At 34.8% G+C, this 13516-nt stretch overlaps 1 protein-coding gene across 9 annotated transcripts in view; it reads right to left on the bottom strand.

The window, feature by feature from the left end:
- The window catches only part of TRDN (triadin), a 139185-nt gene that overhangs the window by 81303 nt on the left and 44366 nt on the right, over positions 1-13516 (bottom strand). For 8 of the 9 annotated variants that reach the window (XM_032443724.1, XM_032443723.1, XM_032443726.1 and 5 more), the window contains 2 exons: positions 11067-11204; positions 8732-8758 (listed from right to left, as the gene is read on the bottom strand). In XM_032443724.1, coding sequence (XP_032299615.1) covers positions 8732-8758; positions 11067-11204 — 165 coding nt within the window. The remainder of the gene's footprint in view (positions 1-8731; positions 8759-11066; positions 11205-13516) is intronic. The other variant, XM_032443727.1, reaches the window with a different exon arrangement.

Genomic DNA, 13516 nt, shown 5'->3' with positions numbered 1-13516 from the left:
TAGGTGCTGCCATAATACAATACCATAAGAATTGCCTAAAATAAAAGAATAAAAGTATAAAACAAAATAATAATGCTACATATTATTCTGTGTTAAAAAGAGAAAATAACAAAAGTCAAAGTGTCAATGGCAAAAGAGCCAAAGTGAGGAAGAAATCAATTATTGTTCCCATCTGAAAACACAAGACAAATTCACTCAATGTAACTTCAATAGTCAGCAAAAGCACTGGAAATTTAACTCTGATGCTTGACATCTAATATTATCTCCTGATGTTTAAGCAATCCTTTTTATTCTTAAATATCGTAGTAAGCACAGAAATTATGTTCAGCATCTCTACTGCTTAAAAGTATAGTTGAATTGATGGAATTTCATTTGAAATGATGATACTATTTCTTTCCTAAGGAAATTTTACCAGTTGGTTTTCTTTTTCATATTCACTCAAAAGGAAACACAACAAAATGCACCTTAAGTGCTTTGACAGTCATAAATATTGAAGTGTGAAAAGGAGAACGAGTCCTACTCACAGTTCTGATGTACCAGAGGTTAATAATTTGCTTTTGAGAAGCCAAAACCCTTACATCTATTGCCAGCAATTTAATGGGACTATATCCTTTCTAGTTTATCACGACTAATTAGTTGTAGGCAGCTGATTATCCTGAAGAGATGATGGAAACAGATACTGAGGGCATGGCAAGAGTGAGTGGTGTTAAGAGCTTTAGAAGATGAGAGGAATGTCATTTCTAATATGTTTCTTGATGCTGTCTGTATGAAGAATTATAGTCAACTCTCCTGCTGCTGGTATCCTCAGGAGAAATTAGCAATTTTGCAGCTGATGTCTATTTTTAATCTAGATAGTACCAGCTGGTGAGGGTGACAGTTATCCTTATGGGACTAGGAGGAGAATAAATGAATTTGTGTGTTTGAGCAACTTCTAGCTAACTACTAATATATCATGTAGCTTTAGACCACAGGGAAAAAGAAATACAACTGGCATAACTGGGAAAAACATAAAGAAATAATAGCAAATATTTAATTGGGAAATTAAATTGGTGTGTTGTACATATATCTAGGAACCAAAACCAGTGTAATGTTACAGGAGGATTTAAGTACTAACATTCACAGCTGAGAAGTCTAAGTAATGCATAGGACCAATTCGGGTACTTCCCTAAAGCTTGTTGGTAGTGTAGTCTTATTCATGGTGTTTCCTTAGATCTCATCCTATTCTGAAGATGTACAGAAACTTCAGGTTGGGGTACGGAGCAACTTCTGGAGCCATGCAAATGCTATTAGAAATTAATTGTCTCTTATCCATGAAAATACTGAAGGGATTGTGTGCTCATCCAGTGTATGAAATACCAGGCCAAAGTGCCTCTTAAGTACAGTTTCAAAATTGTTTACCTAACTCTTCTGAAATCAGAACTACAGTTTGGAGTGAAAATTAAGATTTATGTATATATGTATTCTTTAGAATTTCATGTCCTGTGTAGGACTACTGTTGACAGAGGTCACAGAAGAACAACTGTTGATAGAGATCACAGAAGAACATTTCTCATTTTTATCGTCATAGCCATTCTGTTCAGTATGTATTTACCCAGAATAGAATGTTCTTCTAAACTGAGAGGGCTGCTGTGAATTGATTTTGACTGCCCCTAAATCTATTAAATGAAGCTTAGCTACTTCACCATAGCTGTCTTTATTTTCTCCTCTTAATAGTTTGTTCTACATCACGTAAAAGCCATCAGAAAGAGAACATGACCCTTTTGTATTTTCATAACAACTTATCTTGAGTAGCGTACAGCAAGCAAGTGGGCTTTCCTACTAAGAAGTTCCTCTCAGAAAATAGAGATGTAACAGTACCTTGCTGATATATGTTGTCTTTTTATAATGCCAAAATGGGACAAAAATAAACAGATTAGATTCTAGTTCAGGAAGTACTCAGTTGTATCCACACCATTTTAGTTTTACCAGTCAGTAATATAAATGCATTGTGTATGACCTGTGGACATCTTCCTCATTTTACTGAGAAATGCATTGATTCTGGTGTTATATTTTGTTTTTCTTTATTTTTAGCAGAGTATACATCAAAGGAGACACATTTGAAAGATGGCATTTTCAGAACAGAGTGCTTGCTATTTTCATAACAGCAAAACACCCCAGCCCACATAAAGATTTTATTAAAAGCTACTGTTTTAAACTATCCATAATTCGCTTTTTACCAGTATTTGTGGTTGGACTTGATGATCTTTGAGGTCTTTTCCAACCTGAGCAATTGTGTGAGCGTCATTGATCACCCCCCCCCACCCCCCACCCCTATTTTTTTAAATGGTATTTTCTTATTTCATTTACAACAGTTGCTTAAAAATTAAATCCTTCATTATGTTTCAGTACAAAATTGTCTTTTAGAAAAATAATAAAATAATTATTTTTCCTGAAAAACTCAGATGAAAGAAGTTAAATAAAAGCCTCCAGAGCTGAAGAATTAGCTGTAAAGATGGAAAATTTTTTAATGTTTATTTGAGGTAAATCCAAATGATGAACGAACTATGTGCTCTGCCAAAAAAAGGGAATAGCTGTGTGCCCCGGTGGCGCAGTGGTAGGAATGCCGCGTTGCAACACCGGAGCCCGGGTGTTCGAATCACCCCCTGTGGCGCAAGTGGTAGAAGTGCCGCTCTGCTACACAGAGGCTCGAATCCCGGGGGTTGGACTCGATGATCCTCTAAGGTCCTTTCCAACCCCCACGAGACTATTACTTATTAACTAAAAAATGAAGTCCAGCTCAAAAGCTCCAGTTTATCATAGTACATGGAACTTGACCTAGTGCCCAAACTTTTCCTTCTGAGGCATTTTTCATGTTTGGAGGCTTTTCTCAACTCAATTCGCAGACAAAAAATAATTTCTTAAAAGAAAAATTTTGACTGTTTCATGGATTAATGATCTTGGATGCTATAATTTGGACTTTCAAGAAGACCATAGACAAGTTTTGGTTTTTGTTTTTTTTTTAATGGGGGAAATTTAGTGACTGGATTTTGGAAAGAATTGAAAGTGGAAAATAATTTACACAAGTAGTTTCTATTCTATTACAAGTATATTAATATGCCGACTATTTTTGGTTTGGTTTTGTTCTCCATTTCCAATTCTGTATCTTGGTTCTGAAATGTAAAAGAAATTTAATGAAACTTGGATTTTTAAAAGCGCTACACGTACATAAAACACATGCCTCCAAAAGAAAAAATGAATTAGAGATAGAACAATAGGATCAAAAAACAGATTGTTCTTTTCTTTCTGTAGAAGTAAAATGGTTGCAATAAATTTCTTTTTATGAATTCCATCTCTAACAGATGTTATTTGACCAGTTTTAAATGATGTTTTTCATAATCAATTTTATCATAACGTGCATTTAATTGAATGTAATCTTACAAGGACAAAATGCAGACAATATCTAATTCTGTGTGTGTGTGAATAACAACCCCCCCCACACACACACAAAAAAAAAAAAAAAAAAAAAGGAAGTAAGAGAATAATCACTCTTTCTGTGCTCAGCTTAAAAAATGTAAGCTATGCAAATTTGGTCTTAATCTATTATCACGCCAATTTGTATTATTTGTTTCTAGATTTGCTAAGATGGGCTTTTTTTAAAGTCCTGGCATGCAAGAGAAAGATACTGGATCTAAAGGTCACAGGCATAGGACTCCACTTGCAATAGCCTATATCTGGAACTTTTATAGTGAATTTTGGTGCTGTAGGTTTATCTGTGCTTTGAATAGACTTTCAAACTCATTCCTTTTTTGTGATCTTGCCAGCTAAGTTCAAGGTAAATATGTTTAAAGGCAATGGAGATAAAATTATCTAGAGATGAGAAGAAATCTAGCACAAAAGAAACTTTTTTCCACCTGGAAAATAATTGAAATGAATATATAAGTCCTTTCTTAGCTTTCACTTACTAGATCAGACAGTATCTCTGGTACAGCAAGCTCACACTCAGGAGGGAATCTACCTTACACTCCTCTCTTTTGTGTAAGAACATCCTGAGACCTCACTGCTAGGACACAAATGTTATCCACTATGATAACATGGGTAGCTTCACCTAAGACTTTCCATGATTTAAGAGCATAGCTTAAACATCTGAAAACTTCTGTTTCACTTCAGCTCAGGATTGAACAACTTTGAACAACTGCCCTTGTGTTTCAAAGCTCTCTGTATTTCCTTTAAGAAATAGCCAGCAACTTTGGATTAAAATGTTAGAACTCAAACTGAAATTCAGTCACCATTCTTCAACTGGGAAAAGAGCTATAATTGAGCATCTCTATTCCCTAGAAGTATGCAGTATAATTTCACCTGGATAATATGGAAAATATTTTACTTATGTCGTAAAATACTATTTAATAGTGGATATGTTAATAATGTATTGATGAGAATAAGTAAAACAAGACAAAGAACATTAGCAACAGAAATGGATGCCACGAAATATGTAAAGAACAGATATCTGGAAAAGCAGTGATATCAGAAAAAACATCTGATAATAGAATCAATCATGGATTTTCATCTTTTAACACAGGGTGTACTTTACACAATGATACACCAACTGCTTTGTAGTAAAGGGCAGCCTAGGGAGACGGTGAAAGCCTTTTACAGAGATCTGTAGCGGCAATTCATATGCAGAAAATTGAACATTACCATATGGCAACGTAAAAGAAACTGAATTCAGAAGGCATTACCAGTACAAATAGATATGTACTTTAGGGATGAATGGAACTGAATAATGAATTTCTAGAATACAACTACCACACTGGTATTTCAGATTTCAGGTTGCATCTACTTTACTTTGAATTTCTTTTCTCTAGTGCATTCCCAACATTTTAGTTGGAAAATACTTATTTCTTTCTATAAATATTTTCTAAACATGAGTATTATTTCCAGAAGACTCATTTGTTTTCTTTACAATTCCAGATTGTTTTACTGCATTGCAAGAGATCTTCTAGATGATAGAAGATGATGTTCTATTTTTTGTATTTTTTCCAAGAAGAAAGGGTAGTTATGATGTTAGCTAGCAATGGAAATTTTTCTAGCAGTTCTGCAGATATAAGCTATAGTAAGAGGAAATTATTATCTTCTATAAATTACAGTTCTTTTTAAAAATGTAGAAAAGTTTGGCCGGAGCTGCTGAGGATAAGTCAGTGAAATGACCTGTGTCCTTAGTAGCTGTCATGTCTTTTCAGAAGATCATGAACTATGTTAACAGCATATTAATTACCAGTCTAATCATCAGGGAAATACATTCTCATCTGAACAGAAGACAGGGTGGAAAGAGGGATGTGATAGTTTCCAAAAAAATTTATTTATAATTAACAATGTTTCTTGGAACCTGTACCAGAAAATTCTGGGTTCACAGTATCACAGTATCACAGTCTCGTGTGGGTTGGAAGGGACCTTAGAGATCGTCAAGTTCAACCTCCGGGATTCGAGCGGCACTTCTACCACTTGCATCACAGCGGGGATTTGAACCTGAGCCTCCAGTGTTGCAACACAGCATTCCTACCACTGCGCCACCGGGCGCAGTTTTTGTTTGTTTTGTTTTTGTTTGTTTGTTTGTTTGTTTTTGTGGTTTCTTATTTTAATCTATGACTTACTAACTGCATTTTTTAAAATAAAAAATAAAGAGAATAGGACCATTTCATATAACTATTTTTATAGATCTTTATCTTTCCATCTCATACAGATGCTCTAACTCACAGAGATCTATCTAATGTCTAGATATCATGGAAGTCATGTTTGATGTGATTGCTGTTATAGAATAATCTTATGTCAATATAAATTCATTTGTTCATGCAGAGATGGTAACAATGCCACAATGGTGCTACATTTCTGACTCAGTGTTGTCAAAGATCACTGTATTATTTTAAATCAGAATCCCTTACAAAGGAACTTTTGAAGGGAAGGGGGGGGTGGATTCCATTGAAGCACAAATACAAAATCTAAGAATATCTTACAAAGTCAATTTACTAAGCCTCCGAGTGCAAGATAACAAAGATGAACAGCTCTAATGATAGTATATTTTTAAAGATTTTGAACAACTTCTTCACAAGAACAAATTATGAGACTCACATTTCCTAGCCAGAATGCACTGTCTGTGTTGAAGTAGAAGAAAATGCTACTGAAACATACAAAACTAAATGTTACAAGTGCTCAGTTTGTTGGATGTACAGCGATAAACTAAACAAATTTTGCCTCAGATTTAAATTTTTAATTACATGTATGTAAACTGGAGTGAGGTTTCAGGACAGTTTAATAATTGTATTTTATCCATTGACCGTACTGGAGTGTTTTCATTTGCCTATATTTTATAGGTCATTATTTTCAATTTTGTTCACCATGTTTTTCAAGTCTTTACAAGTCTCACATCTGATGCCAAATGCGTGCACCAAAAAAACAATATTTCTCTCTGTTTTGACAGCAATAAATGTTAGTCAAAAGAAAAAATATGAAAAAACTTACAAACGTAAAATAACTGGATTTATCTTTAAAGGTCAAACTGACCCTAAGAAAATAGACAGCATTATCACTCATAATGATTGTTCTAGAAATAAATGTAGCTATTTATGAAGCATTAAGCCTATAAGAAACTATTATTAGACATCTGAGTGTCTTCTGTGAGTAAGCAGAGTTTTCCATTTTGAGAGTACTCACTGTTGAAGGCAGCAAAGTCCTCTAAAGTATAATCTTTCAGTAACTCTGATTGAGATTATGATTTCCTTGGACATTATGAATGTTCACACTTCCAATTACAAAAGATAAATATTAGTGATAAGACAGGATGGCAAAAAATAATTGCAATAAGAAGACATTTGAGAAGAGTTTTCATCCCTTTTTAAGGATTCTGAGACTGATACTAGTTCTGTTATATATGCCAGCCCATTGTTAATACTTGCATTATTATCTTTGCTTTCTATTTACATCTATACAGAAGTGATCTTCACTTTCTTTGGGCTTGTAATTATCATTACACTCTTCACTCGTACTTTCATCACTGCAGAGTATCCTCACCACTACCTTCGTTTTTTTTTTCATTTGTTTATTTTGCAGCATGTGATTCTACTGTATTACCAACAGTCTTTTTATTTTTGCATTTACTTTATTTCCATTATAAATTAAATCTAGTGCCAACATGTTAATGACCATAAAAATTGCCAGCAAATAAAAAAAAATGGAGGCTTGTCCAAAATCTCACCCAAAATAGTTGAGAAGATTTTTCAAAAGCTCTCATCTGCCTATGAATGAAAGCTCTTTCCACACAAATAATTTTAAAAAAAAACAGGTGCAACAATATCTTATCTAATGTGTACATTTTCAGATTGAAATTTGAGAGAAATTTCTCTTAAATATGTGCAAAAAAAAAAACAAAAACAAACAAACAAAACACCATACTGTTCCTCTTCTGAAGGTCTACTTGGTCTCATTCTTTTTATTTGTTTAGGATGTTCAAATGCTCCATTGTAAGAGTCATCCAAAGTACAACTCACAAGGACAAAAATGCTGCACAGAGTAGATGAGACATCTACAAAAAACAAAACATCCCCAAAATTGCTGGTCCTTCTTTGGGTCCAGCCCTAACAGTGGCCACAAGAGAAAAAACATGGCTTCATGCCAGATATGTTTTATTTTTGTCACCCAGAAAAAGAAATGACAAAAAGGCCAGACTGTAGTCATCAAGATGAAATGGAGATCTTATGCAGCCTGGAAATGGTAACAAGTAATTTGCAGACATGTCTCTGAACATTTATGCCTGTGTTTAGGTAGGGCCCTAGGACACTTTCTTCATCAGTCTCAGTCAAGAAATATCTTGTTACAAGGAGACAAGGATTAAATTCCTTATCCTCAGGGGAAAGATCCTGAGCACACATGCAAGAAGTGGGAAGCCCACTCAACATCTGTTTTACAGCTTAGGCAGATGAAGCATGCTTGAAGTTGGGCACTTTCACTTCTATGTTACTGATTTATCCCCAAAGGAACAAGCTCCACGGGAATCACCATCAGCTCTTCTGTTTCAGACATCTACACTGGCTCATGATCTGTAGTATGTTGCTGTCAGAGCCCACATGTACATGATGCTACAACTTCAGATTCTGAACCCACTATCATGTTAACAATGCATTTCTATCCATGGGAGAAGACAAAGGGAACTCTTTTGAAAATTTTACCAATAGATTAAATGGAATGTTTTCCTACATCAGTTTACCTGTTTAATTCTTGTCTGTTGCAAAAATTCAAGGTTAACTAAGTTATTTTTTTTTTCAAAAGATTCAAAGGCAGTCATTTTAGGTCTTTTCATTGGCACAATGTAAAATGTTCTTACAATATCTTGTCATTATTTCTCCATAAATTTCCTCTATATATTCTTATTTCTAAGCAGCACTTCTATGTAGGCATACACATAATTCATACAGACATTAATAAGAGACCCACATACAGGGCAAAGCTACAAATAATAATATTACAATAATTTTATCAGTTTGATACAATTTTTTTCAGCTTTTCTAGATAATAGTTCTTGCAGAGAGCAAACATTTCAGCAATCTTTATAAACTGAATTTCTGATTCAATAATTTTCTCAAAGCAAAGTTGTGGCCAGTAGACAGAAATGTTCATAATGACAGAACCCATACCACAGATATATTAGTTTACTCTGAAAATATGTTGCAAACATTTGACATGTATAGGGAAGCATCTGACCAACCTTTTATCTGGGAAGATTCCACTTCACCTAAATAAAGAGGGAAAAAAACACAAACAAAACACAAACAAATGACACATAAGAGGTTTCATAATAAAACCAAACCAGAGCAAAATACATATGTACAACACATTATTTTTCCGATTGATTCATTATCATCTTTAAATGCATTTTATTCCTTCTGTGCTGAATGTCAAGCATTCTACTCTGAGTCCGGATTTTCACAAAATCTGTCTCTTATCATAGAAGGTTTCTGGGTCTGGGACAAATAAATTCAGTGTGCAGTAGTAACCAAGGAAACACCCAAATCTGTATATGTGCTTCTGAATATAAACTTGTGATAATGTATTTACAGTTTGCTTGAATGTATGCATGCACTCATGTTATAAGGAAAGGTCCAGTGGTTTATTCTAAACTCGAGATTATAAAATGAATGCACAAGATAGCAAGGTTGTATATGTAACAGCACTTCTAATGAAATCTAAGGAAAAAAGACTCAGTTTCAGAGGAACAATGAGCTATCAATTTAAATCTGAAGGATTCATCCTGGAAAATGAAGCTTTCTTTCTAAGGATACAGTGCAGTTTATTGTTTTCTGCCATTTCACACTATTGGTAGACATAGGTGAAATACCACCTGGCTAATGGAACTGAAGTTTTCAAGCACTTAGTGAGCAATCAGATCTTGAGTATTTTTATGTTAGTTATTTTATGACCCTTCCTACTTCCTTTAACACGTATCCATTGAAGTATTTGAACACTCAAAAAGGGAGAGACACCATCCAGAGAGACCCAGACACACTCAAAAACTGAGCACATTAAAATCTAATGAGTTTAAACAAGACCAAGTGCGAGGTGCACTTGGGTCAGTGCAATCTCAAATACAAGTACAGACTGGGGGAAGAATTCATTGAGAACTCATCTCTCCCTGTGGAGAAGGACTTGGGGGTCCTAATGGATGAAAACCTGGACATGAGACAATAGGGAGCTCTTGCAGCCCAGAAGGCCAACAGTATCCTGGGCTGCATCAAAAGAGGGGTGGCCAGCATGGCAAGAGAGGTGATTGTTCCCATCTGCTCCACCCTTGTGATGTCCTATTTGGAGTACTGTGTCCAGGCCTGGAGTCCCCGGCAGAAGAAGGATGCAGAGCTTTTGGAGCAAGTCCAGGGGATGATCAAAGGGCTGGAGCAACCCCTCTTTTAAGAAAGGTTGGGAAAGTTGGACTGTTTATCTTGGAGAAGAGAAGGCTATGCAGCCATCTCATAGTGGACTTCCAGGTCATGATTGGAGCTTACTACCAGGAAGGGGAGCAAATTTTCTAGTAGTCTGATGATAGAACAAGAGTGAATGGCTTTAAACTAAAAGAGGAGAGATTCAGGTTAGATGTTAGGCACTGAAACAGGTTTTCCAGAAATGTGGATGCCACATCTCCAGGGGCACTCAAGGCCTGGTTGGATGGAGTCCTGAGCAGCCTGATCTATTAGGTGCAACCCTGCCCATGGCAGAAGGGTTGGGACTAGATGATGTTTAAGGTCTCATCCAACCTAATCCAGCCTATGATTTTATGACATGATTCTATGAACACAAAATGGTAAAAATGAATGTGACCAATGCAATGTGATGCAAAAATCCACTACTGCTCTGCTAACACGATGGAGCTATATATATATATATATATATATATATATATATATATATATATTTTTTATGACAGAAACATAATTATTTCCAAATTTAATATGTTAGCAGTTTACTTGCATTTCTCAGATGATGTCAGATGAAGAAAATTACTGTAATGATAGCATCAAAATTTTTAGTAAAATGCATTATTTGTAAATTGACATCCAAACTCTCCTAGTCTAGTCAAAATTATATTTTTTCTTATATTTTTCTTTTAACAATATATCATTCTGTCATAGGTACATAGAAACTACATCAGTATATATAGGTTTCTTGGTCTACCTTACATTTTTACAAGCTAATTTTAGATTTTTACTTATTAAAAGAAAATAACTGTTGCCATTGTCTGAAGCAATATTCTGATGTATAGTTTTATTGTGATTTTGAAGTCTTGTATAAATTAGGACTCTCTACTTCAAGATGTACTAATGGTAATATTTAATTCTGGCAGCTTCTCTGTAATGGAACATTAAACATGAGATAAAAACTAAAGAGGCGAATTTACTCATTGGAATAGCCAGTAGATGCTTTATTAGCAACAACATTCACTTTTTATTTTGTTTGACCTTTCTGTCTAAGAGGTTAAAGCTGAGTAAGCCAACAAAATGCATGAAAAACAGCAGTTAATGCAGTTACAGAATTCTTTACATTATGAATACCTTCATCACTGTCATCATCGTCACTCCATATGATGTCAGACAGTAAAGAAAGAAAGCCATAAAGCCAATCAGTGGATTCTTCCAATGTCTCATGGATGATTCTCAGTGGCTCTGTGCTGAGCTTGTTAACCGATCTTCCTGAGTACAGAGTTAAAAAAAAAAAAAAAAAAAAAAAGAAAGGGAAAAAAATAGTGAAAAAAAAAAAAAAAAAAAAAAAACAGATTTGGTGATTAAGGTTAATCTACATTTGATTGAGGACTATATATATACAACTTTCTTTCAGAAAAACAATGATTTTTACTGTTAATTTTCATTATATAAATGCTTGAGGACAGCTTTCCTTCCTCTGCATGTAAATTGTCCTTGCAGTTAGCAAAGTGATTCATAGCCCAGTGGATGATTTGATCTGATAGTTCTCTCCCAGTTCTGGATCTTTTTCTGAGGCTTTGTTGGCTTCAGAATAAATATAGATTTTATTCTACCTCATATTTGTCCTTCTAGATTATTTCTTCCTTTCAGTACAGTGTATTTCTCTGACACAGGTGCCCTGCCTCTTGATGTCTACTTAATATTCACTACTGTTGGTTTCCCAGTCCTATGTCACATCTGCCTTTAGGGCCTGTCTTTAACGCTACTCTGGCTGAGGAAACTGAAAAGGCTTGGTTTTACTGCATGTACACTTCTCATCTTTCTATTGGAGTACATGTAAAAAGAGGATAGAATAAATCTGTGCATTCTTAGGCCAAAACAAAACTGAGTCAAGGATGAAGGGATGGAGCCCACGCTGTGGCACACAGCCAGCTACACCCAAACACATACCACCACAGATCTGTTTCTCTTACATTTTTTCAGGAGTTTCATTCACATACATGTGCGAATATTTAACCAGTTGTTCCCTTCTCGCTCCTGTAGGTCAACAAACAAGGAAACTGCAATATTCCATGTGCTCCATCTTCCTGAGTCAACAAATCCTTTCTGAGACCTGCTGTGGAAGCAAGGACACTGCCCTCCACATATCTGTGCTTGAGTAAGAATAATCTCTAGTGATTAATATAAGTATTCCTTTAAAGGTTTTTCCTGTCATGATGTCACCAGATTTCTCCATATGCTATTTATGCTGACATAGTATTTCATGAGAAATCTCCATCCTTTGATAGAATATTTTGTCCATCCTTTCTGTTCAGTAAGCTTTTATTCTCTTGAAATCTGTACCAAATACTGCTTAGGAAGAGAGACAGTTGCCATTCATTCTATGTTACCATCCATCACAATTGAAATAGCAGACTGTCCTATGTATGCAAACTTTCAAACAAATTTAAACAATCTGATATAAATCATAAATTCAATTTAATTCATTGGCCTAGCCTTGTTTCTAGTAGTTTAAATAGAAATACATACATTCAACATTATGAAGATGGGAACCACATCTCTGTTTACCACTCTTTTTTTGTATGCAGATGCTTTTAAAAGAAATTAAATGTGAATTTCTTCACAAGTACTTCTGGCTGCAGAGCTCTGACTCACAAGACAAATCTTAGGAGAAATCAACAGTCTTATGTGAACTCACAGGTTACAAAGACAGGCAAAGTGCAGGCTTGAAGCAATTTCTTTTATGGCAGCAGTATGAACTGTTATTTTCTAGAAGTACTGTAACGAAACGTATGAGTAAATTTATTTGAAATAGAAATATATCACCGAATAACTCCTTTTACATCCTAATAATTAATTTTAAGTATAAAAAATATATTTAAAATTATTATTATTTCAGATCTGCTTATTGATAATGTAGGTAGAATAAATATTTTGGTTAGTGTGTAGTGTTTTTTGTTTCCTGGAAACTGCATTACATAGACATATGATACTGAACAATCAGACACATCAGATAACTTAGTCATACACAATGATGAAACAACTTTGATGAGACAACTTTGTATAGAAATATTAATGAATTCTTCTTTTAATATACTTCTTAATGTACTGTCTTGTGCTAACAAGTTTTCAACCAATTAAATAACTCAGAAAGATTTTGAGTAGTATACCGGGATGTATTGACTTTTCTTATTATAAGGCATTTATTTATTTTCATTGGACTCACATATTGAGGTCCAGAGCTTTTAATTTTTCAACAGATTTGCCATAAGTGACTTTCTCCAGTGTTTAAAAGGAGAATTATATATAGATATATATAATATATACATACTTATATTCAGACTATAAAAGTAAATCTGTAACCTGACCCCTGGTGCCATTTGCATTCACTCTAATATAGAGATGCTAAGAAGTGTAAGTGGATTCACAGAATTACACAGCCAGAGGGGTCTCAGCCCTCTGGTTTAGATTCACAAGCAAGGGTGGTCAAACATCATACTGTTGTCCTAGTTTCTGTCCACATTTTCTGCCCACCCTGTACCCACTGGTTGCTTGGGGATCGCTCAGTTGTTTCTACAGAC

This window comes from Coturnix japonica, chromosome 3, assembly GCF_001577835.2.
Source record: "Coturnix japonica isolate 7356 chromosome 3, Coturnix japonica 2.1, whole genome shotgun sequence".
In the NCBI taxonomy this organism is placed as follows: domain Eukaryota; kingdom Metazoa; phylum Chordata; class Aves; order Galliformes; family Phasianidae; genus Coturnix; species Coturnix japonica.
This window is presented reverse-complemented; position numbering and strand designations above follow the sequence as displayed.